A 27,497-nucleotide genomic window follows, 5' to 3' on the forward strand; every position below is an offset into this window, starting at 1 on the left:
AAGCATTAATGGTGTGAATTTGTGTAAACAAATTTTGAGAAATGGACCCATCTAGTAAATTTAAATATTAATAATAAATTATTGTGGGTAAAAAGGATTTTAAAAAATAATACTAAATTGATAAAACATATATACATTTAGAATTTATGGGGCTGGAACTTTCCACAGAGGTCTTAGCACACTGACCAACTGCAGCATGAGTCACAGTCATCTAACTGTATTTCATTGTGTGTAGTGTAGTAGCAAATTGGGTGTTGTGGTCTCTTTATAACTGCTTCACCACCCACATATACTTCTAAATAGTTTTTCTCAAATATTTAGGTGGGAGGTTACAAATAGTTATGTGGGAGTTAGCGGCCTGAAGTTTTGGTCTATCAAATGGGAAGAGCTGAAGTTGGCTAGCATATGCATTTACTTACTGGAAGATGCCCTTATCCAAAGTGACTTACAACTTCCAGTCTTTCTGTATTAGTGATGAGTTGAGTGACACTGTCGTTGTGTACAATGTGCTTGCCATGTTTCCTGTTAAAGTCCAATGCTAACTTGCGAAAGCTTCCCGATTCAGCAATGAGTAAGATTTCACTGTTTTATTTTTTGGTCTAAGGCATTCTTAAAACACAAGCATTCTTCAGTGAATGAAAGTTCTGTGGACGAGTGAGTCAAAATTTTACATTTTTGGCTTTAACAGAAGAACTTTTGTAAGTTGGGGATGTTTATTCCAGAGTGTAAGTAATACTAACCAACACTGCTACCTGTCTATACTTCAGTGCCATGCAGTTCCATTTGGATTGTGGTTTATATAAACAATAAGCAGATGTCCAGGCACTGTAAGAGTTATTTAGAATGCAAAAAATTAGCTGGAATGTTTAATTAATAATGGAATGGGTGCCCAGTCACCAGACCTTGGTCATGTTGAACTGCTCTTAGACATGGCAAAGTATTTCATCTGATTTAGGATTAAGGTTCGATGACTATGCAGACCATTTATCAGGATCTGTCTGGCCACTCTAAAATCAAACCCAGATCATAGGAGTGTTGCAGTGATGGCTGAACTTCTGCGAATTTTCCACCTTTCCACAAAAGATCTTTGGAAAAACAGACTGCCCACTGATTCCTTAGTCACTGCTGGCCCTTCTTTCCTGTTTGCTGACTTCAGTTGGGTGGCCAGATCTGTAGCCAATCCCAGATCTGTGGCTTAGCGCAATAAAAGAAAATATATATATTAATGTTGTTCAATATCCACAAAACAAATTAGTTTTGGGATTTTTATGTGAAATTTATAACTGACAGCACCAGCCTTTCCTTTCTTTTGCTTTCCTGGGGCAAAATATTTATCCATAATTACAACATTATTAGCCTAAAATATTGTACAGTGTCCACCAAGAACCTGATAATTAATAGAATAAGCACATTTAACACAAATCTATTGTTTGAATGAACTGTTATAGAAAAAATATTTTACAAAACTGCATATAGTATAGAACAAAATATAAGCTACATCTGATCCTATTTTGTCACTGAGTGTAGTAAATACAGTAAACCTCATTTATAAATATTATGGTCAAGTTGTGTAAATGTTTTCACAATTCCAGACTAAACAATAGATTTCCACCAGCTCTAACACATTTTTGTAAATACTGATTTTCTCAGGACTCGTATGTATTTTGATGAATGCTAATCACATGTAAATGACTTGTGAGAATTGTCTTGACACCCACAAAATCCAAAAAAATGCAACAGTCACTCAGCTGAAATGATGAGCAAATGGCAAAAATAGACACAAGTGAAAGCTATTTTTAGCCTCTTTTGATGTTTATGGCAATAAAAATATACATAATTCACAGTACTACAATCCACTGAAAATGTCTGAATCTCGAGTCAAGTTATGGAAGAAGTAAAAAAAATGGTTTAAGACATATTTTTTAATTCATAGCGAAGTGTATTATTTCCATAAGTTCTTCACACACTTTCTAATTCCATGTTAGAAAAATCAGGACATGTGCTACAAATAGTGCCACAGAAAAACATCTGCCATAAGTAAATATTCCACAGCATGCTAGAGACTATGCATACCAGATCTGTCACCAGTCATCTATCAGATCTGTCAAAATGCCAAACAAATCTGACAAACACTTTCTTGTTTGACATAATTTATGGTTTTATGTTTTGTGTGTATTTGTATTATTTGATCAGTTGAGGTTTATATTAGTCAACATATATTTTTCTTAGACCAAAGATGGGAAGTAACGAAGTACAAGTACTTAAGTAGATTTTCCTGGTATCAGTATTTTATTTCACAACTTTTACTCATTACTTATTTGTTTATTTGTGAGAATTTTTGTGATGTGATGTTTTGATGGTAAATTAAAAAATAAAAGGAAATTTTAGGAAGCACAAAACCCTTTAGGCAGCAAGTGATTTGTTTTGTTCTGTTTTTCTCAAAAAGCGTTCTTATTTCTTTTTGATTTAGCATGCAATTTTCATTTCTGACAACAATAAATGTTAGAAATATGTTTTACACAAATATCTGTACTTTCTACTTTTTACATTTTTGAACCAAGCTTATTACTTTGGTTTAGACATGATCAATATTTTTTTCTTCTCAGTGCTTTTCAGCCCATCAACCTTGTCATTCAGTGGCTTTTACAACCTTCCACTGATGTATCATTTCCTGACTATCACGCACCACAGATGTAGGCTATGAAGCTAACAACAAGCAAGGCAGAAGGCAACAAGAAGTATGGCTGATGTGGATGAGACAGAGAGAGTCAGTGATGCAAACATGACTGAGAACAGAGACATTCCTGATTATCATAGTTTTTTCTCTGCTTGTGTTCGATATGATGGTTGTTCAGCCTGGATACATTCATTATGTAACAACATTTTTAATTATTTTGTATTAATATATTAATATGATGTGAGGTCCAGTTACCAGTGTAACACTTAAACAGGTAGTAGTAAAGGCTACTTTTTTACTTAATTACATGTCAGAGCCCAAACTTCTTTACTTTAACTTGAGTGAAAAAGTGTAGTCAGTACTTCAACTTTAACAAATCTTTTAAAACATGAATATCTATACTTCTACTTGAGTAAACGATGTGTGGAGTAAATGTACACCTAGAGACACAAATGGGTTTTCCAAAATTCCAGCACTCACGTACTGTATAACAGTGGTGAACAGTAACAACTGTACTTAAGTAGTTTATTTATTTATTTATTTATTTATTTTTGCATATTTGTACTCTACTCAAATATTTTCATTTGGGGAGACTTTTATTTTAACTTCACTACAAATCAAAGTCAAATATCTTACTTTTTACTCAACTTTTTACCAGTTCCTTTTTATTTATGAGCGGGCGGAACGGGACGTCCCCGCAAATCCACCAAATTATGGATGACAAAAAAAGCTCTAAACCCTCAGGAGCCCAGTTAAGAAAAATTGCTATGCTTTTACACATAGGGCAACAATATTTCTTTTTGATGTCATAAAGGTTTTCTGTGATTGTACTTAAAAGGTCCTGAACTGAGTTCAGTAACGGGAATCTCCAGTGCAGCTTAAAAGGCTACCGTAATTTAAAAGACATATGTGATAAGGATATAGATTTTGTATAGATGTTGTATGCATCTTTTATCTTATTAACCGTGTTGTTTGGTTCTTGGTTCTGAGAGTTTGATTAATTGTGCACAATGACGAATTTAATTGTGCAATAAATGCATTTGTGATATTTATACATAGAATTGAGCTCTTAGAAATATATCCAAATTCGTGGACTGTTCTGAGAATATGTCTTACTCATCCAGTGACTGTAGTTGAAACCGAGAGGATCTTTTAAAAGCTGAAACTAATTAATAAGGGAAACGTTGGGTCACGGCTTGGTTCAGTCTGAGCTTCATTCAAGCTGGAACTGCCATTGCCACCAACCGCCACCACCATTAACACCAACATACAGTTCAGCATCAATTCAACATCAAGCAGAACAATTTGAGAGTAATAAATGTTTGAAGAAAGTCCTGACTCGAACTTGCCACAGCATGTGTGACCTTATTTGCGTTGAAAGTATGCTCATGATAATTTATTAGATATCAATCAGTGTTTGACTCATTCATATAATTCTATTAATAGATTGGTTTGCTGAGAGTAACATTAAAGTCTTTTCACATAAACTGAGTTGATTAAGCAAAGAGTCTTGTGATAAAATTGCTAAGAGGACATTATGGCCATAATAAATCAGTACTTTGGATACTTAAGTAAATTTAAGGCCAAATTCTTTTGACGCACTTTTGTACGTTGCTCTGGATAAGGTCGTCTGCTAAATGCCGCAAATGTAAATGTACTTTTACTCAAGTGAATGTTTAAAGGGAGCACTTTTTCTGGAGTGATATTTTACCTACTGTATCTCTACTTTTACTCAAGTACTGTACATGCTTTGTGTACTTCGTCCACCACTGCTGTGTACTAGAACTGGTAAATAACAACATGCCTCGTATGGGGATTGCATTAGGTTGCAAAAAAGTGCGCATTTAATTACTATGCGCAAATCCTGCGCAGTGTTGACGTTCAGAGAACCTTAACCCGCAACCTTCGCTGTTTTACACAGATGTGGAAGCCGAAGCTAACGCCTGGTGTTCATAGTAGCCGTAGTTTTCAATAAAACGTGTCTCAGGATGTCGCAGCGAGTTTTTCGACAGTGAAGGGTTAAAAATGTAATATTAATGAATACTTTATAGCATTGCGAGGTAAATGTCAGGGTTTTTTCCGCACTTTGCCGGAGACAGCAAGCTTCGCCTCTCGGATTAGAACTAGCTTAGCAAGACGCTAACCGCTTCTCACCGGTCACCGAGGAAACTACAGAGTTAGCTAGCAAAATAGTGTCGTTTTTCAGGGACTTAAATAGAACATTGTTATCGTCGGTAAACTAGAGACGTGTTTTCTAAACTCCTTACCCACATGGTAAAGCTGTTTATCAAGTCAGTCTCTAGGGCACGGATTAGACAAGGGGACCGCAGGGGTGTGAACTGGTATGAGACAAATATTTAACCAGTTAACTAGCCAGCCGGTCAGTGGCTAGCTAAAGATCTGGCAAGAAGCTAACCGGCGACCTGATCCATGATGTCCTCCCTCGGAATCTGCGAGCAGACCTGCCTGGCAGTATCCTTTGGAAGTTGTCTGAGTGTAGTTCAATAGTTATAATAATACCTGAGTTGGACAAGAGTTAGGGGTGTGTGTGAGGGAGAGAGGGGGCTTGGGCAGTGCTGTGACATAGGGACTAACTGCTTAAACAAACTTAGAATCTATTCAGCAGGACCAGGAACACACAAATTAAAAAAAAACCCTTTCAGTTGATCTCTTTTACACAGTTTGCAGGACTGGGTGTGAGTGTGTGTAACGACGTCTTGCCAAACTTGTGGGTGAACTGGATCCAAAAAGCTTTGTATTGGCTGTTTAGGAATAGTATTGATCGACTTGAATCCCAAAAGCTTAAGTTAAGGTGATGCCAATCCAACACAGTGCACCATACAGTCATGTTTACACCGAGGGACAATGTGGCGTGACCAATTTAATTTTTGCCTCTAAATGCCATGCCATTACATACCAGGATGTCTTTAGAAGGTGGGAGGAAGCTGGCACAGGCATGGTGAAAACATACAGACAGGCAGCCTAGGTCCGGATTGCACCAGGAAACCGGGCAGGATTATGGCTGAAAGAGCTTAATAGGACTTCCATGATCGACTGGTAAATAGCTCCTGCAAAATCTAAAATAATCAGTGGGGTAGAAAGAAAGCGCACATAGGTGCTATTTGGACTAATCGTGCTTCCATTTATTGAGTGTGAGGGAAACATTACAGCGATGGTTCTCCAGTTGTTCAGTGAATTGGTTGTCATTCTATACTCCTTTTGGTTACTAAGGATCATACAAATCATGGCAGTCCTTTATTTTGTATGCAGGTGTTATATAACCACTATTCCCTTGTCGTCCCCCTCTTCATTTATCTTCTATAATACACAATTAAATCCTTAACTGTAATGTTCAGACAGTGAAGGGACATGAGCTGAGGGCGGGGAAACGAGAACCTCGACTCCTGTCTCTAGTGGAGAGTTCAGGACAGTTCACGTGAGTATCTGCTCCTGATGTGGTCATGTTTAGATTCACTTCTATTTGTTGTGTCTTGGTGAAAAAATGGCTGTCCTGTTGCATGTTTTTTCACACAATATATAAAAACACATTTACTGTTTCTTGTGTTTTGTAAGAATTCTTTGCACTTTCACAAGACTCACAAATGAATAAACTGTCTATCATCTGTCATCCAGATGCGCTTTAATCTCCAGATGTATGAAACTGTCCGTATATGCAGCATTGTTATGCTGACAAGTGTTTCAGCACTCACTTACTGTTGCAGTGTGTGTGTGTGTGTGTGTGTGTGTGTGTGTGCGCGTGTGTCTAACTGACCTGGAGAAAGTGAGTAGTGTCACTTCCAGGCAGTGTGCTGTCCATTATCCTGCATTCCTCTGTGGTTTCCTAAAGCCTTAATGAACCTCACATGGTCACCCAGTCGTTTTAAATGCATTACAACTTAACAACACAGAACCACCTGCTGTATTCTGGAGCAGTACAGTGAGGCAATGTTATCTTTTATACCTCACAGCAGCATTTCCTGCTCCACAACTTGGAGTGAGCAAGACAAAACACTGATTTCTGATATAGTTATTTTGCTCGTTAGAGCTTGTAAAGAGCTCTGAGCACCAGACAGGAAACACTGCAGTGTTTTCAGTTGAACCTGTGTTGCGTGTCATCTTTAAGCAATCCAATGTGGAGCGAAAACAACAATCACACTTGAGTGTGTACATTTTCTTTCACCGTATTTCGGACTTTTGGAATTTATTTGGAAGACAATTCTTGGGCAATAATTTTGTTGAAAAAATGTTTAGGGCTGCAACAAATAATCGATAATGACATTTGTTGTCAAGGAATGCTGTTATCTATTAGTTGTGCTGCTCAAGTAACGGTTTAGCGGGACGGTAAGATCGCACCGCCGCTTGTGAAATGGAGGAGAGTAGAGGTGAACCGGCAGCAGGATAAAGTTTGTGTCCCAAGTCACTGATGAAGGTGAAACATCAGCACGGTAAGCAAAAATTGTTTAATCCTCATCATGTGTAAATGGTGTAGGTTAATGAGTTGCTGTTGTGTAAACTGTTTGCTAACTTCAAGACAGTCGCACTGGATCTGTTCTGTCGTGACTCGCGAGCATCAGGTTGCACAGTCAGCTCGCTCGCGACTTCGTGATGGATTCAATTAAACACTAAATCTAAAAGGAGCAAATAACATCAGTAAACAATTACATTTTCGTCACTATTGTTTTTTATTGAATGCTTATGCATTTGTACAACAATGCATTTTTTTTTATTAAGTCTGTTAGTTTCTCTGTTTTATTCTCTTTTTATACTGTTTGTCTGCTACAACAATTATCTGTTTTAGCTAAATGCTTGTTTTCAATGTTTGTATATTTAATTTGTCTATAACATTTAAATATTATAAAAAAAATTATTAATTATATATTCTAGATGCTTATTTTTTCACAACTGTCTCTATTTATTTTTTAAACAAAAACTGTCAAAACAATGTTATTATATTTGATATAGATATTTTAAGCATGACTGTCAATTTGCCTTTTGCAATCATCATTAGAAACATTACTAATGTTGATTCACACAGATTGCTTCACCTTGCATTCTCAAATTTTGTTTTTGTTTTCTTTTGTTTTTACAGAAACAACCCAGCATGAGTGAATTTGTTCGAGAGAAATCGCCCATGCACTTCTCAACAAGCAGCTACTATAAGCTTTAAAATGTCTAAATTAAAGATAGTTAAACTCAATATGTGGCGTTTGAAATTTTTTTTAATACACCTTTATACAGTACATAAATACCATGAATTAGGGTTTTATATAGTTGTAATATGCAAAACATCTAATAAAAATAAGGAATTATAAAAGAAAAACAGATTAATCCAAAATACATAAATAGAATAATCATCCGATTAATCGATTTAGTCCAGCCCTAAAAAAATATTAGTAATCGGGTAAATCCATGTCACTGATTTGGACTGGTGATGTGGTGGTGACAGCCATACTCTGGTGCAGAGCAGAATGACTGATCAGAGACCATGTGACCAAAGTGGCCTCAGTCCACTTCCAATGAGACTAGACCTGGAGACTAGATCAGTGAACTGCATGTGAACCAAATATGTCATGTTTTGAGTTTAAGCTGAAAGAAAGCACAGAGCTAAGTATTGCGAAAACAAAAAGAGAAGACAAACAGTGAAAGTGACACAAAATATTCAAGCTAGTTATTTATATAATGATCTAGTTATCGCTTGCAAATCTTGTGTGATTTCTACATTAACATGAAAAGGTTTATCTGTCATTTTTGCCATTCCCCTTTTGATCTTAACATGCCTACTTTCTTTGCAGCATAAAAACAAACCAAAGCAGATGAAACAAGTATTTCAGTTCAGTCTGCTTCAGACTAAAGTGTGTTAGCATGCGCTTCCTTTCTAACATGTTTTCTAATCAGATAAGGTTAAGTGATGTCAATGCTGCACATTTATTTTGCTCATTGTTTCCTAATTTTATGGCAATTAAAAGATATATTTAAAAGGTGAATATGTGAAAATGTGTCCCAACTGTCAAAAATTGATAAAATAATTGCAGAGCGTGAATAAACTCTCAGGTTCTCACAGTTCTTACAGAGCTCCCATCCTGTGAGAAAAAGGAAGTTGGGGCATGTGGTGAGAAACAAAATCATAATATTATAGTTATTAGTGTAGCGGATGAGAGATGGAAACTTGCCTGTGGTAGAAAATGAAAGCCACAATTCTTTTTTTTTTTTTTTTTTTTTTTTTTATTATTTATTTATTTATTTAAATTTATTTTAGAAACAAACTCACTTTTGGCTGACACTTTACTTGCCTTCTATGGTTTGTGTAATTTAATCCAGAGACATTAGTCAGGATGTGTGTGTGACCGTACAAGAGTATTTGCATGGGTATGCTACTATGGTGCACCTCACTTTGTGATGAAAGATGCAACATTGTTGAGGATCATGTTGTCAGGTCATCCTACAGCATACAATGCAAAAGTATTATTATTACGGATTTTAAATTAAGTTGCATAAGAAAGATCTTGCTTTCTCTTTCTAAGGTTGAGTGTTTTGGCGAATCCTGACGCAGTCGTATCCAGTCCAGTGCCTCAGTTGTCCATACCGATCAATAAGCATTTTCACATAATACGTGGTAAGTACTGTGGCTGATATATTGTGCTATTTCATAACACAGTTGCTCCAATCTTGTCCTATAGCACAGTCATAATTTTAGTATTATGTGGTGAGTTTAAAGCAACTTGATGAGTAAAACGTTGTCAGCTTATTTTTAGCCTCTAAAGCGTGCATAAATGTGCTTCCTTGTAAATGTAAAAGCAAACATTTACAGCGAGCCAATAGGAATTTTTTTGTCTACAGTAGTACAGCCCCTAGCAACCTTTGTACATACGAGTCATAACTTCCTGCAACTCTCTTATGTTCCAGAAGCAGAGGAGGCGCTTCTCATTGACCTCTCAATAAGCAGTAAGAGCAATCCAGGATTTTCTATATATTATTTTATGCTTAGCAGAGACATTTATACTTGAATAGAGAGAAAAGAACTAGGAAAGATCCTATTTACAGTGTTTATTGTATTTTAATGTAATTAGTTAATTGCCTTCTTACTGTTGGCACATGATTACAGCTTAAATTTGTTATATTCTCAATGTTTTTTTGTGTGTTTTTTTGATGGATTTGCCTTCTCCCACACCTTGGTTATGCAAAGTTATACAGCACGCTTCTCTTTCTTTTGGCAGCGACGCTCAAGATCCGTATTCGAGGGGAGCAAGCGCCAGAGCTCTTGCTGGAGTTACAGGATGATGAGCGTACTCAGACTTTTTCCAGCAAGTGATGAAGGCTAAGCACCAAGGTAAGGATACTCCCCTTTGCATTTGATTATTTATTAACTTTTGCTATCTTTTTGTTTAACATGGTCGCATATTAACTCAATCAAATGCAGTAGTAGTTTATAATATTCCCAATTTCAAATCTCAGGAGTGTCACTCAGCTTTTTTTTGCTTTTTTTTTTTGCTTAATGCTCGTTAAAGGGGGCCGTCTGTTATGTTTCTTTACTTAAACCATATGCTTTGCAATCTTTTATTTGGTGTTGAAGTCCGAGCAGAGACCACAGGTTTAAAAATAAATAAATAAATAAATAAATAAATAAATAAATAAATAAAAGTGTTGTTTAATTGTAGCAGAGAAATCAAAAGACATAAATTAAAAAAAGAAAAAAAGAAAAGAGAGGATACATTATACATATACTGTATAGTATACATTATACTAATACTTGTTTATTTTTGTATATATTTTATACACACATACATACACAGTGGTACCTTGTCACTCAGTCGATTTTTTGCTTTGTTACGTGAGCAAAAAATTGAGGTACAAGCTCGAGACGACGCTGCTAGATGGCGAAGCGAAGCCAGAAAGCACAGACTGTGACGAAAATTAAGATAAGCAAAGAAGAAAAAGTATATAGCTAGTAAGCAGTTTCAATTGGACACCTAAAATTGCACAGTAATAATGTATATGGATTATTTTCTAAAAAAAACAAAATAAAAAGCCTGTTTGGTATATGCTTAATCACCTGTATGCTGTCAGTTTCATGTTGCTCAAGTGAGCTCTACTGCAAAGAGAACATATTTTGTAATCTTCGTCTTTCACTGTCAGTGAAATATCCACTCGGAGGAAATACACGATTGGTCTTTGCGGTGCTGCAGGGTCTGTAAGAAAGTTGTGGACCATCAGCCTCTAACCATTCAACACAAGCTATCATTACAATTAATCTTCATCATTTTTCCTTTTTTTTTTTTTTTTTTTTTAACACAATCATATAGGCTTTTTAGCTTTTTTTATTTATTTATGGTGTGGAGGGAATAATTAAGGGCTGTAACAAAATCTCTAAGTATAATTTAGACGCAAGTGTTAGGTAGGCAAGCATGAATTTTCTTATCAACTGGAATAAACCCTATACTATACATGTAAGATCATTTTTCCAACTGTACCATAGCACCTATGTGATAGATGCACAATGCAGTGTTTCTATATTACATTCCGCAGTCAAGGTCTATAAATAACCTGTAACGCTATAAGCACAGCAGGTTTTAATGCAAATGATTACAAGCAGATTGCAAATGTCAAGCTTGGCAGAGTGTTTTTCCTAGTCCGGCAAGTTAAAATAATTCAACTGAGACAATATAAAGATGGCTATAGAGTAAAATAGTCTATTGGTGAATACAGTTATTTATCACTGAAAATCTTTTACCTATTTATATTCGACATAATGGATTTTTTTAGTAAGCAAAATGTCTGTTACAGAGGTGAAAAAGCCCGTCACTGTTTTAATATCTAGTCTGCTTTAAATGTTGACAAATTTTCATTATATTATTTGTAGGTTTGCATCATTTATTACATATGGAAGGAATAGATAGCTGCTGATTTTAGACAATAGTTCTACTCCATTCAGTGGTGTATTTGAGCTTTTCTCTATTTTCTCTTGGGAGCTAACAAAGTGTTGGTTTTATTTTTGAGTGAGAAGACACTGAAATGTATAGTTTCCAGGAGTGCATACATTAGAAGATAAAAAAAAAAAAAATGCATTTGGTGATATTTGCCATTTTGCATTATTTTCTTTTTATTCAACTTGCCCTACCAGTTTTCAGTTTCCTGTTCGCTTTTGGTCAGCACACAATGATAAATCTGTTAGCAGCAGGATATTAATGAGTTCACTAGGAACAACATAAGAAGACCTCATTGGTAAGAGTCATCCCAGACTAATGTGCTATATGCCCTTTTAGCAAGATGTATTACTATTAGCTTTATTCATGACCGTATAATGAATTGGTTTCTTTTAAGATTTGAAGATAAATGGACTGAGTTTGAGTTTTTAAGAGTTTTTAAAGTTTTTAAGTGAAATGTTCCTTATTAAATAAACAAAATGTGACTCCATACCTGTTAGTCTTATTTTATTATTTTGAAAGATGTGCAGTTGTTTTGTAAAACAGGTCCATAGTTGTAATGGTTGTTTATGGTTTCTTCCAGTTGAAGGAAAAAGTTCACTGCCGAAGAAGATGGAACCTGTTGTTTCTGCCCCATCTAAAGGCTCTATCCCGATTCCCCCTCAGAGAAGCACCTCCAAGGCAGCAAGCAATTCGTCCAGAGCCATGCAACAAGGCGACACCAACAGTAGCATGCCAGGAAAGCCTTTAACATATGGTGCATACAGCCACTTGTGTTCATGTATTAATTGGATACGTGCACAATTTATTTATTCACAGCGTAAATGCGCAAAAGCTCTTATCCAGACTTTTATTTGTGCTTTCATTAGATTCTGTAGGCTCTCAAAGTCAGCTTGTGACAGACTTTGGCTTTGAGGATCATTTCAACCATGGTTTAAGAGTAGAGGAAAAGAAGAATAGACAGAATCGGATAGTTGCCCCAAGAGAAGCCCCTCCTCCACCTACACCTCCCCTTCCCCCTCGGAAAGGAAGTTTCAACCCCTCTGTTGCCCCTGCTGCAGTCCTACCTCCCAAAGATAGACCTCCTCAATTACAAATGGCCACACCGGTCAGGCAAGAGTAAGTTTGATGCAGGCTCCTTTTGCATTAAGGACTTTTTCCTTTTCATATAGCGTTTATATATTGTATAATTTATTCCTGCAGGTACAATCACTCTACAGACCGATCTAACTCTTGGACTAACAGTCCAACTACGCAAACCATGAGGCAAGCTATGTTAAGTAGCCAGACAGGCCAGAGAGAGGGCCTTCTCAAATACCGTTTGGGCAAGAAGGAGAAGGAGTTTGTGGACATCCAGAACTTTAGGTTAATTTTATTTTCTTTTGTTTCGAAAATAAATCTGAATTATGTATACCTATTATTAATATTATAAGGCTGACATTTTCCCCCACTATATTTTTTTCAGGCTTTTTGCAGGCACCTGGAATGTAAATGGTCAGTCACCTGATAGCAGGCTGGACCCCTGGTTGTCTTGTGACCCTGAGCCTCCTGATGTGTATGCAGTGGGGTCAGTGTCACTAATAATTTCTGTATCAAAAATGTCACAAAATCTGTTAGTATGTACTTACTTTTCATTGATTTGTTAATCGATTTACAAGGTTAATATTTAGCAGTGACTTTCTGCATAACAGCGGAGGAGCTTCCTTACTGTATTTTATGTCTTTAGCCTTTTTTTTAATGTGTTAAACAAAAAAACCATTGTGGCTTAAAAGGTTTCAAGAGCTGGATTTGAGTACAGAAGCATTGTTGTACATGGATTCATCCAGACAGCAACTGTGGGTTGATGCAGTGGAGCGGAGCCTTCATCCCAAAGCCAGATACAGTCAGGTGAGTGACTGACACCACAGAAAAACGTAACTACATTTGAACCTGCTGTTTTGTCACAACTTCAAGAGATGACAAGTTTTATAGCTTATATTCCACACACACACACACACACACAAACACAAAAATGTTTAGCTCTATAAACTAATTTGGGTTATTTTTCTATTTCAGGTACGTTTTATTCGGTTAGTTGGTATGATGCTAGTGGTGTTTGCCAAAAAGGAGCACAAAAACCACATCAGTGAAATTGCTGCTGAGTCTGTTGGAACTGGCTTAATGAACAAAATGGTGAGTCTAACTGTTAGTAGAGTGGTTCTTTTTTTGAAAGGATAATAAGGATGCTCGTGCCAAGTTTCAGTTCATGCACCTCATAAATACTGGCTGATATGTGTCCACCAACAGGGAAATAAAGGAGGTGTGGCAGTGCGGTTTGTGTTTTACAACACCAGCTTTTGCATTGTGAACTCCCACCTCGCCGCCCACGTTGAAGACTTTGAGCGACGCAACCAGGACTACAAGGAGATATGTGGCCGCATGAGCTTTCACCTCATGGAACATCCACCTCTCAATATAGTCAAACATGAGTAAGTTGTTTTTTCTTCATTCAGTTTGTCAAACATCAATAAAATCCTAAAACTGTCTATTGCTGTATGTTGAGACATAAATCACTTTAGGTATCTTCCATTTATAACCCAGTTTTTAAAATTCAGTTGAATTGTTTCTAACAAGTTGTTCGAATTTGTTTGTCTCAGTGTAGTAATATGGTTGGGAGATCTGAACTACAGACTGTGTTTAAATGAAGCAGCTGAGGTAAAGAGGCTCATTGCTAACAAAGAGTTGCGGAAACTCCAGTTGTATGATCAGGTACGTGCAAAGAGATAATGATCAATGTGCTTAGCCAAATAGATAAGTAGGAAAGAGGAAGACATTGTGTGTATAGTAAGAAAACGTCTTCTTAGTTCTCAAAACCTATTTGGGAACGCCAATTCACAGTCAGTCACTGGAATCCCTTGTTGTTCCTGTTTCCTTTTTTGTCATGTTTTTGCTTGTCCACTTAGATGTGCCTTAATTACAGGGACAGTTCCCCTGCCTTTATAATACAGCTGTTTTTGTTTTCTCTTCTTTCTCTTTTAACAGCTGAACATCCAGAGGGAGACTAAACGTGCCTTTACTGACTTTATGGAAGGAGAAATCAATTTTATCCCCACTTACAAATATGATGCAAAATCGGATCGATGGGACTCAAGGTATTACTGTAGATCTAGGTTCATCACAGTCATACACACACAAATAAAATAAAAAACTTTTTATCATGGAGAGTGTGTTTATAGGAGACAGTCTGTTTCTGTGTTTGGCTTTTTTTAAATTTTTATTTAAAATAAATTTTTTTGATCCAGCGGCAAATGCCGGATTCCTGCCTGGTGCGATCGTATTTTATGGAGAGGTAATAACGTCAAGCAGTTATGCTACCGCAGCCATATGGAGCTGCAGACCAGTGACCACAAGCCAGTCAGCTCTGTTTTTACCATCGGGGTAAGCTTTACTGTTCCACCATTTTTTTAAAACACTCTTCATAATATAATATATTTCACCGATTGCTACTCTTCATTCTGTGGGTCTGTGTTTTATGTTTTTGTGTGACAGGTGAAAATGGTAAATGAGCAGCGTTATAAGAAGGTATTTGAGGAGCTAGTTCGTGATATGGATAGAATGGAGAACGACTTTCTTCCTTCTTTGTTGCTAACTCAAAGAGAGGTGAGTAATTAGAGCAAATATTTTGCGTCTTGAATTATACCCACACATTTTCTTTTAATTTTTTTTGCTTTTACATCTGTGCATGCAATAATAATCTAATTTACAAAGTGCCATTTTATCAATTCAGATTGATGAGATATACAGTAAATATGTATGTTCTACACATTCCTACATTCTTTTGGATCTACCAATTGAATGGATGTCTTTTTTTTGGGGGGGGGGGGATTAGATTTGTATTCTGACTAGGCCATTTCAAAAATGTGACTTTGCTTGTGCTTAGTTTATTACTATGATGAAAGGTAAAATTTTACTTCAACTGTCCAGACATGCAGTTTTTTTCTGAGTATTTAGAGCTTCGATTCCATAGCCAAAGCCCCATAACATGATGCTGCCACCACCATGCTTTAATTGGTTTGGTGTTTTTTGGGAGATAAGCTATCTTTTAGAATTATTTCCAAAAGGTGCTTACCTGGTTTTGCAGATGAACAAATAAATTTGAATAGCTTCAGAATAAGTTTTTGTATTTTTTTTATACACATCAGGTAATAAATAAGTGTTTATTAAGTTGCTCTGGTCATAACATTTGACTGAGCTTGTAATTTCACAAGTGCAGCACATAAACGCCTTCCATTTTAAAGACATACAGTGCGAGAACATGGTCAAGAGAGAAAACACGACTAAAAGCTTTTCTCCCTTTAGGATTTGTAGTGGGTGTGACCAAGCGTGGCATTAGAAGGTCATGATCTGTCAATAGAATTAAAGGAGCCATCAATTTGTACTGTATCATATATTAAACTGTGCAAATGACTCAAAATTCGTATAATTATTTCTACTGATTACATCCGGTAGCCAGAATCAGATTTATGAACACAGAGTTGCAATAAAAAAAAAATAGATTTTTAAATAAAAATTTTAACTAATCAAAAATAATAAATTTTAAGTTAAAGAAATTATAATTATATAATATTGTGTTAAGGATTGCTTGTTAAAATTTGTATTTCTGTTTTATAAAATGTTCATATTAGTTGAAGTGAAGTGTTGTTTTTTTTTTCGTCTTCTTTCTGGTCAGTTCCACTTTGAGAACGTGAAATTTCGCCAGCTACAGAAGCAGAGTTTTCTTATTACCAATGACGGTCAGGTGCCCTGTACATTTGCCTTCATCCCCAAACTCGCAGACTCTCAGTATTGCAAACCCTGGTTGCGAGCAGATCCCAATGATGGTGTTCTTGACCCTAGTAAGTGCCAGTCATATTAGACTGTTCTTTTTCTTTTTTTTTTCAGAAATATTTCAGAATATAGATAATGGAAAATTGATAGCACATTAAATGTCAACATTTAATAAAGTATGATATAAATATGTATTAAAAGGAAACGATTAGCTGCTTGTTGCTCAAGTTCTTTTATTTATTTATTTTTCCTCAGATGAGACCATTGAAATATCTTTGGAGGTGTATGTGAGTAAAGACTCTGTAACTATGCTCAACTCTGGAGAGGATAAAATTGAGGACATCTTGGTGTTGCACTTGGACCGGGGAAAAGACTATTTCATCACTGTGTCGGGGAACTACCTGCCAAGCTGTTTTGGAACCTCTCTGGAGTCACTGTGCCGTATGAAGAAACCCATCCGTGAAATTCCCATCACCAAGCTCATCGACTTGGTAAGGGATAAACCACAGCCACAAGCATGTAGACGTAGTGATTTATTTACAGAGTAGATCACCTAGATGTACTGTAAGTAAGTCTGCAATACTTAAGCCCTTGCAAAGACAACTTCTCATGTTGTAATGATTTCTAGTTTCAAAAACAATTTGTAGAAGAATTTTTATTTATTTATTTAAATAGATTTTTCTGAAATGGTCTAGTAGACATTTGCTGTTTTTACTCAGCACAGGACACTAAATATTGCCAAACCAGCGATTTCATGTTTACATATTCCGGATGCTCTAACTTTAGTTTGCTCTGGTTGTGTCCATCCTTTGTGCTCAGCTATTCGCCAGTTTCTACAGTTGCCAGCTCAGGTTATAATATTATTTTCACACTTTTATTGTCAGTGCAATCATAGGTGCTCAAGTAATACTCACTGAAAAAATGTGGGATATATTGAGACAGCATGTATTATGAGACGAGGCAATAGGAACCGACGCATGAGATAGAAACATGAGCTCAGTCTTGAACCTATAATGATATTTGTGGTTCCCCCTAAAGACTCTTACTGAGTTATTTTTCCACCAAGGCTGAAAAGGGAAACTTCTAGCATTTAACCTGATGAGATTAGATTTTTGGGTGTGTGTAAATTTTAAATCATCTCCTTCTCTGAGAGACTGAGCAATAGAAATTCAGTTTTAAATTTTGAAATACTGTTTTAAATGATCAATACCGTATAAAATTCATTTCACATGTAACAGCTGCCCAGGTTTTAAAGGCTCATGCTATCATTACCCAACTTTATCCAAAAGAGGCTTTTTACTTAGGTGAATTATTAATGCTCTACAATTTCTACCAGTATTCAGCTTTAGTTATGAATCAGTAATCTTTTGTCCATTTCTGTCACTTTACATCTAGCCATATTATCTATTAAATTTTTTTAATTAGATAATTAATTAATATTAATGCATTAATTAAAGGGTGTAACGGTACACAAAATTCATGGTTCGGTATGTACCTCGTTTTTTTAAGTCATGTTTCGGTTCAGTTTCAGTCCAGTAATGGGGAAGAATTGCAGAACATAAAATTGCTTCTTTTTTTATTATTAATGCAGTTTATTAACATTTGGGAACATCAACAGTTTATATTTTTAAAACAATTTTAAATAAAAAGCCTGCTCGGTTAAATAATATATAAAATGCTATTTTCTGATATTTTATAAAAATAAAATATGTAAAAGTAAAAAAGAATAAATTAAATTAATGCAATGCATTTTCTTTTAAAACATTGATTAAATTGAATAGTATTTTAGGTAGGGAGTGCGTAGCCACAGTGACGCTGCGTTAACTGCGTTAAGCGCTCCAAGTGCGAGGAGGAAACTGAAAAAACTTGCGGTCCGCCACTTAATACGTTCCTGAGGCAACTCAGATCAGAAGCTGATGATTGTTGCTGTGTCCTGTTTCCATATTTAACCCATGGAATGAGACGCAGGACAGATAAGGCAACTTGTTTTTTTGTTTTTGTATTTTTTTCCCCAAAGGTTTACGGCATATTTAGTAACATCTAGTCAATCAAGAGTGCTCTTTATCTTTTCCTTTTTTCAGCATTTATCAAAGCAAAATTCTGTTACATGCCAGTATGAATGCTCATGAGTTATTTTTCATTTCATTTCTACTTCTCTATTTTCTTAACTGCTTACTAGTGGTGAGCTAAAATGCTTACCATCTCTTATGCAGTGCTTCCGTTTCACTAGTTATCTAATTTCCTGTCCTCTTCTTTTTTCTTTTTTTTTTTCCCCATTCCAATCTCCCCTGTATGCATTGTGCATTCTTTTTTTTCCCCCAACCAATAATACTTGGGACTGCTTCACTCTCAGGGAGAAGATAGCTACATGGAGAAGGTAAAGCTCTAAGGATTGTACTGTAAAGGGATACTGCAGTGTTTTTGTCTGTCTTGCTAAATGGCATTTCATTTATATAATTAGACACAGTTTGTATACACTGCATGTGTGGTGTGATTTAGTTTTTAGTTCTGTGTGTTAGTTAACGTTCTTGCATGTGTGGAAATTATTATTTGCACTATGTCTTCTTTAACACTTTAATCAACAGGCCATTTTAATTTCCTTGCGTATTATTTTTATTATTATTTTTTTTTTTCCTACTCGTGTTGTTCAGGTAGCGATTAAGGCTGTTTGAAGTTTCAGTTCTGACACTTAGTGTTGCATGTCAATTTATAGACAAACACTACTGCTTTTTTCAGAATTTCACCAGGCACTGACATAATACTCTATGTGTAAAGAACAGTACAGCCAGTCTACTGAATTGTTAAGGTTGTGCAATTAGTAGGGTTTGACATTCTTCCAAGACAGTCTTGACTGTGTGGTTGCCAAGGCATTAGAGTTAAACTTGGAAATATTTTGTTAGGACCAATCGGATTGAAATACCATTAGTGTTTGGGTTTTTTTTTTCCTGTCAGGCCCAGACCAGGAATTTTTCTTTTTTTTTTCCCCCTCTTTCTTAGATAGACAAATCATCAGTTAATTGTTCAGCCCAGTGTGGAAGTGACAGCTCCAATGTACATGTTTGGATTGCCCAGACACTTATTCAAATATTGTAAATTTTAAATGTTTGTTTAACCTTGATAAGTAGACTCTGTGTAGCTATTGTCCTTATTCTATCCTGATGTTTTTTGATTGAGCCTGCTGTATTTGCACTTCTGAGCTGCACTGCACATAAGACAGTTTTTGACCATTTGTATTCTACTCAGTTTAGACATCTATAATGGTGGTCTCTGCTTCCGTTCTTAGCCATCCTTAAATCATGATGATGCAAATTTTGTCAAATATATTTGGACCAACACTGTATCCCACTTTAATCTTGTATAGTTTAGGATACACATTTAAATGCATTTCAGATTGAGAAGAAATGTGAATAGGTGAATTCTTACTTTTTTTTTTTTTTTTGTCAGCATGCCAAGTTAACCTCACTCTTATTTTTGGCCTTGCCAGTTCCTACCCATCAGCTCTCATATGATTGCTACCACGGTGTACAGGGTTAACCTAAGCCTACTTTAAGGCACATGACTTGCAGCATTATAGTACAGTATGGAATCTTCTGGGCAGAGCAATAACTGTGCACTATTGATTCTCTTGTCAACTCATGTTCTCTTGAGGATAGGATGCTTTTCGTTTGTGCAACATATACGCGATTTTCTAATTCGCGATTTACTTTCATGTTAACATTATCTGACTTTTAGAAACTGCCTTGTGAAAGGTAAGATAAAATTTCTGGTCTTAATGATGGTGGTGTTGAGACATCAGTGGCTGGACAGAACAAATTTTGACACAGATGAGTAACAGAGAAACCAGTTTGCTCTGTGTGTTAATGGAAAAATGAATAGCAGATACACCAATTTTGCTGCTGTTCTTTTTAAATAGCTCTTAGGATTAGGTCTTGACTGGGATATACCTTTTTAAGACCAATGTTTGTGTGTGTCAGGGTGTATTTTTAAGTTCTAAGGGATACATTACCAATGTCTAAAGGAATGTGATGTGTCTGGTACTAAATAGCCCTGCTTCAGTTCCTCAGTCTGCTGTAAATCATGTGTGACCTGCTTACCCTCCCTCTAACATCCAATGTGTGAAATATCCCTACTTCAACTAGCGAATCACAGAGCACAGAGTAAATCAGGTCAAAGCACACTGATTTGCTTTATTCTAACAGGACAACATTCTACTTCTCAGGAGAAAACAAAGATGAATTTCCTGTTAGACAGTGGCAACACAGAGGACAAGCCATTAAAGATCCCCAAGGAGGTCTGGCTGCTTGTCAACCATCTTTTCACTAAGGCCTGTCACCAGGTAAACCAGGGTTTATTTAAGTGTTTGCCCTACTATCTGGAGATGAATTGAAACACTTAGATGCATATTAACTGTATTAATTTTTTTTTCTCATGTTGGACCATTTTTTTTTACACCTCACTTATTTTACACCTTAATTTTCCTTTAAAGTTATTTTTTCTTCAGCTTTTCAGGGAAGAAATGTATATTTTGTTGCCCTGTACATGAGTCTAAATAACTTGAACTTTTATCTCTGAGAAGGTAGTTCTTTTTTTTTTTTTTCTAGTTATGTCAGCATTGTAAGCTGTGCTTTTTATTGGGTTTTGTTGGCATCACTATAAACATTGCCATTTATCAGCATACACGAGTAGGACAAAGAAAATCAGCATTTCCAAAAAAAGAAAAAAATATATATATTTTTTTACAACAAACATGCCCAAGTTGTAAAAAAAATCAATCAGTGAAGGTCTTTTATATATTTACATTACATTTTCATCTTCTGCCAGATATTTTAATAAACTACTTTGTCTCATGCTGTTAACACCCATTAACGTAAACATTTATAATTATAAAAAAATATTTTAATAACTCTTGCAGGAGGATCTTTTCCAGACACCTGGCCTGCAAGAAGAGTTGCAGAGTATCATTGACTGTTTGGATACCAGTATTCCAGACTCCATCCGTATCCTTTTTCCCTGTTTTTCATGTGTATAATCAAAATGTAGAAGAATGTTTTCCAGCAGATGTTTTACTAAACTCTTATTTGCATTTACAATTTTCTTGTAAAAATGTAATACCCACTTAAAAAAAAAAACATGATCTCCACCCCATATGCAGGAATAGTTATATTACATGTTTGGTAAGTTGGGAGACACCTACTCTATTATGGATTTTGAGACATGCATGTTACTTTTGTTTATATGCGGCAAACTAGGTAAAAGCCAAAACCACAAAAATAACAGCGAATAGAACAGTGCACAGTGAATGATTGGAAGAAAGTTCTCAAAGTTGACATTTTTGGCTTTAACAGAACAACTGTGTGAGACGGAGAACAGGAGAGATGATGTTACCATGTTCTGGAGTAAAGAAAGTTGGAGATTTATTTCAGGTTGCACAAATGCTGAACCAATATGACTTCCATTCCATATTCTATTATTCTGTCTGGACCGCCACTATGAAGCCAATGACCCGAAACATGAAACGTTTCTGAAAGAGGTTTTTTTTTAGGAATGCTTTGCAGTTTCCTGGTAACATGACTTATTCCTATACTATAGAGGAATGAGAGGAATAAATCATGACATACTTTTATTGGATAATAATTGATGTTGGATTGGTAACTAATTTCTTTTTGTAATGGTCAAACTAGTATGGTAGTGATAATTTTCCTATAACAGCATGTGCCCAAATGTTTTATTTATTATATATTTTGCTTTTATTCGTTGTACTGGGTGGAAAATTGTGTTGTAGTGTAAAGTTTGTATATGGACTAATTGACCTAGTTTATTAAATTCCTTGAGCTGAGAGTTAACGTTTTTTTTAGTATTTGCATCCAGTGCAATGCATGCAGTTACACACCCAGCTAAAATAGATATCATTATATTTCACTTATTTTAAATATGGCAGTTAGATGACATTTGTTGCCATAAAATTTTCTACTGGATTTAATCAGGATGCCTTTTTATTCCCTTTGAGACACAGTACAAAACAGCCTCTGTTTTTCTTTCTTTCTGTGTTCCTTGTCTTTGCTGCTTTACTTTGTCTTGCAATCTGTCACTGCACACTGCCACAGCAGTCCTCTCAGTCCAATTTGTCCTGCATTCTTCAGGGTTTTTTAATGTCACCATGTTTCTACTGTGTGTGTGTTCACTTTCTGCTTGTTCCTTAACTATGTGTGTCAGCTGGCAGTAACCATTCAGTGGCTGAAGCACTGTTGATTTTCTTTGAGGCCCTGCCAGAGCCCGTGGTGTGTTATGAACTTTATCAACGCTGTCTTGATGGTTCACATGACACTCGTCTTTGTAAACAGGTAAACAGATAAGTTAGATGAGGAGCTCGAAATACAGTTAATACTGTATACTACAACAATACTTGAAACAATACTGATTTATTTGTAGTAAGCCATTTAGCAAATTGGCAATCATTCATGATATTGCATTGTGTGTGGCAGTGTGGGAAACCCATTCATGTTGACATTTTCTTTTATGTGGAGTTCTGAACACTATAAATGGTTTATTTTTTTCCAACCAGAAATAAGGTTCTAGCATTTTAAAACTGCTAAAAGCCAGAAAAAAAATATTTTTCTGACTGTACTCAGACAATCAACTATTTGTTCAATTCTAGTGTAATTTAATGTATAATAAATAATATAGGAAATATTACCAGTAGCTTAGTCAAATCTATTCAACAGTCATTCCTGGTTTAATATAAATATATTTATCTTTGCTGTTTAAAACGAAAATAACACATATAGGTTTATTATTTTGTACATTATAAATTGCAGCATGTCAGCAACAACTTGATAAAAATATGACAGTAAGGAAAGCACATTATAGCTACATATCTTTTAAAACAGGCTGACATATTTGCAGCCATGTCGGTTACAGGTTAAATACATAGGAAATATTTAGCCAAAAATATATTTATGGCTTTGCAGAGATAAAAAGAAGGGTTTTTAATTTTTCTTTTTTTTTTGTTGTTTTGTTTTTAACCTGTTTTTTTTTTTTTTTGTTGTTTTTTTTTGATTGCTGTATTTCAATCTAGTTTTAGAAGATGGCTAAATATGATGCTTTCTGTTTCGATCAGTACAAGCTTTCCAAACATTTTCAAGGGTGATGGATGCTGTTTTCTAAATTTTAATTAATTTACTTTTGTTTTTCTTGTTATTTCTAAATACAAGTGCATCAATGCTTTGTTCTTGTTAAAATGCTTGGCTCATTTGTGATTTTAAGTGATGTCATGGCACAGTTGGCCTGACTGGATAGAGTGGTTTATTTTCTCGCCATCTCCGCTAGCTAAGTGATATAATAAATGATTTACAGTATATGTACACATGCTTATAATTACTCAGCAATTACTTGCAATAATACTACTGACGTATAGTCATGGCCCTTAAATTAGGTATAGTTAGTGTTTGAAAAGGGATATTTGTACTGTATGAAATAATAAAAAAAAAGAATTATTTTCTTTTTTTTATTTATTATTTTCCAGTTAATATCGCAGCTTCCCAGAGCACACCGCAACGTTTTCCGCTACCTAATGGCCTTTCTGAAGGAGCTGCTGAAGCATGCAGTCGACAACAACCTCACTGCCAACCTCATAGGTCAGTCTGTAATTTACTACTAAATGTACTTACTGACTGTTCCAAAATGTTCACACTCATTTCTGTTGTTTTTTGTTTTCCAGCTACCCTCTTTGCAAGCCTTCTCATCAGGCCTCCACCAAACCTCACAAGCAGGCAGACCTCAAATGATCGGCAAAGGGCCAATGATTTCATTTTAGGCTTCCTAATGGGCAGTGATGAGGACTAAGAAGCTCATGAGTGATCATGGGTCATAACCTTTCATCCAGGTGCAGGCGGTGGCCTGGTGACGGCAGAGAGAACTGTGCGCTTGTGCTTTGAGAGAGTGGTGTGTGAATGAGTTATTAGGTGTCAGCCCATCCCTGCACTACCAAACCCGTTCAGAAAAATGACAGCATATCTTTTGGACAGACTTTGCATTTGGTTTTAATTATTATAGTAGAGCCTTTGCTTAAACAAAGCCGTTTCAGATCGCACTGGAGTCGCTCTGAGAGTTATGGCTCAATATTATTTGGCCTTTATGAGGATATATGAATGAATTTATGTAAGAATCCTTTCTTATGTAAGTTTCCCTTTTCCTTTATTCAGACATTTTAAATCTAATGCCAAAACCAAAAACTGTTATTTGTGTGTATGTCTGTGTGTTAACTACATATGAAGAAAACCAATATTAATTGACTTGTACACTAAATACAGCCGGGAACTTTTGACTGCTGCGCTCATTTTGAGAGATTTCAACAGTGTTGAAGCACCTTTTATTGTTGTTGTTTTTTTATTTTTTTTTTTTATTTTTTTTGTGCTCCAACCCAGTTATCCAGTTATAGCTGTGCGAGTTTACCATGTAACTAGTAAGAGACTGATCTTCTCAGTTTGGTATTAATGGCCGGAGTTATGTTATTCTCGAAAGGTGATTTTGACAATCATTTGGATTTTGAAGGAAGGCTTTCTGTTGCAGTGAATCTGAGTCACAGTGGTGTTTATCCGTTGTAGCGTAAACATTTATTCATATCTAATCCGTCCTTTTGTTGTATTTGTCAGTTTAACCACCAGGTGACACTGGGAATTTCTCAAAGCTCAGTAAGATTCAATCATATACATTAGAGACCCATGTGTCATTGTTCATCATGTCTAATTGTCAGTGACGTTTTAATGTTGCAGCTCCTTCACAGCTAAATTCGGCGTCTTCTGTATAGTGCTGCTAAAATCCTGTTAAACATTGTGACAGTGAGCCTGGATCTTCACGCTGTGGTTCAGCAGGACACCAGAGTGATACACTGTGCTGTATGGCTGTTTTGTTTCACTAATTTCTAGCATGTTTCTGATGGTTTATTCGAAATCCAGCTATGAGCTTTCTGGTTTACAAAGTCGTGTCTACTTGATGTCTTATCTTATATAAGTGTATACTCTTGTTAAAACAAATGGGTGGTGGTGTTTTTTTTTTTTGTGTCATCTTCACTTTGAAAAATGGTGCAAAATGTTTCCTCTTCTCTCCTGTTTATATTCTGTGCAGTAACCTAAACCATGCAAACTGTAAGATATCATTAGGGGTATTTTTGTCTGTCTTTTGTTCCCTTAATAGAAATGTGCACACCCTAATTGCTTCTTGGGGCATTGCCTGAACATTTACAAATGCTGTACATAGTTTGCTAAAGATAAGTGAGCTACGTCTCACTTATCTTCTGTCTTTCAAGCCCCCTCTCTGTATTCCAAAGCCAGTTTTTAGGGCTGTCATAGAAAACTATGTACAAATATAGAGCTTAATCATGCATATATTAAATCACTGCCTAATTATGTTTTAACAGAAAATGAGGATCTCTTTAACTTGATTTGTATACACACTCCTTAAAGTTTGCTTAATCGTTTAATTTGTCCTAGCTGTGACATTTTAAAGTTCAAAAGTCAGGTTCTATGTACCGTAGGAAAGTCAGAGTATTCAGCCACATCCTATAAGTAGAAACTAACCTGAACAGTTAAACCTGTTGTCCCTGAAATTCACCATGCAAGACATTTGTGGTATGCTAGCTATGTTAGAACAGGAAGCCGAGCACTGAAAACGAGTCATTCATATTATCAAAGGACATATTAAAGGTGAAACAAGCCTTTATTTTTCACCTCAGTCGTTTCCACAGTGCAAGCTTTAATTAATTGAAACAGAGTTGTCAAACACGTGTATCTATTACTTAATAAATTAGCAAGATTTCATTCCACTAGACTTTGCTCTTGTTTTCAGCCCCTTCAGATCTCTTCAGACACAGACATGCTGATCTCTACTGTCTGACCAATTATCTATGTCTGGCACTTTTATTATCCTGTGTCTGTGGATAGATTTAGTCATCCACAGCACTAATTTGTAACTTCCTTTAAAACAGATTCATGAAAAGAGCCCAGCAGTCAACTTCCGCTTTCCTCAAAGTATGAAGCACTTACTCAGCTTTGCTCTAGTGCTCAGTGATTTCACATTCATTATATGGTCATTAAATGTTAATTATATGGAAGGCTGCTTGCGTCTCCATTTCTCCTTATCAGACTTGCAGGAACAAATATAGCTGGAAGTTTACTAACTTGTATCGTCTGCCGTCTCGCATTTTGTATCTGTTTATCTGTTGGGTTCTGCACTGGTTTGTCTTATAATTATGGTACATATGCAAATGAATACTTGCACATCCCTTAGTTGTCTCTCTCTTTTTTTTTTTTTTGGTACTTTAACTTATTTAATGGAAATAAAATATTTAAACCTAATATTGTTTTTTTTTTTTTATCATTATTTGTGTATATATTTCAGTTATGCTTTGTTGAGATGCAGAGATTACAGTTGATATTTTTGTCTTTTTTTTGAGCCAGCAAAAAATAGTTTTATGTTAGGAATTTGCTCTTCAGTCCCATGCCCTCTAGCTCTGTTTTGTGCGATATCAATAATATTTATCTCATCTTAGGTTACCTTAGATTTGAGTGTGTGTGTGTGTGTGTGTGTGTTTGTGTGAGAGAGAGAGAGAGAGTCAGGAGCCAGTAATTGTGGCATTCACAAGTTTAATGATAGAAATTTTTTTTTTTTATTAGATCGGTGATATGCATGAACAAATGGTTAATTAATAAAGGCTTTGTAACTTGTTACAGCACAGTGAAAAATATTTTTTTTGCAAATCCCAGCAATGTTAAGAAGCTGGGGTCAGAGTGCAAAGTCAGACATGGTACAGTACCCCTGGAACACACTTCTTATCAGTCTTAACCCCACTGAGCTACACTTCCAAATGTAAAGACAATGTTTTTCTTTGCTCATATTTGTCAAGGGTGTCAGTGGTAGTGGAGGCACAGTACATGTATAATAGGGTATGGGTCAGTAATAAAGCATGCATAAGATTTCCATTATCAAATCAATTTTATCTGTCACATACATACAGGGTATGACACGCTGTGAAATGCTTTTTATGACGGCCCGGCATGATGGGGAGAAAAAATAAACCAAGAAAAAAAAAAAGCCCG

The 27,497-nt window shown here is 35.8% G+C and overlaps 1 protein-coding gene across 1 annotated transcript; it reads left to right on the top strand.

The window, feature by feature from the left end:
• The first annotated feature begins 4,501 nt into the window (after positions 1-4,501).
• ocrl (OCRL inositol polyphosphate-5-phosphatase) lies at positions 4,502-26,683 on the top strand. The gene is given in 25 exon segments (XM_046849403.1): positions 4,502-5,149; positions 6,034-6,113; positions 9,199-9,290; positions 9,581-9,619; positions 9,892-9,972; positions 9,975-10,004; positions 12,182-12,355; positions 12,468-12,717; positions 12,802-12,963; positions 13,064-13,165; positions 13,371-13,485; positions 13,654-13,770; positions 13,885-14,066; positions 14,235-14,346; positions 14,620-14,729; positions 14,880-15,015; positions 15,127-15,237; positions 16,307-16,472; positions 16,660-16,895; positions 18,758-18,781; positions 20,624-20,740; positions 21,317-21,401; positions 22,618-22,745; positions 23,927-24,038; positions 24,122-26,683. Coding segments are annotated over 25 exon segments (2,928 nt in total). The 5' UTR covers positions 4,502-5,107; the 3' UTR covers positions 24,247-26,683.
• Positions 26,684-27,497: the final 814 nt, after the last annotated feature.

Source organism: Silurus meridionalis, chromosome 5 (assembly GCF_014805685.1).
Source record: "Silurus meridionalis isolate SWU-2019-XX chromosome 5, ASM1480568v1, whole genome shotgun sequence".
Lineage (NCBI taxonomy): Eukaryota > Metazoa > Chordata > Actinopteri > Siluriformes > Siluridae > Silurus > Silurus meridionalis.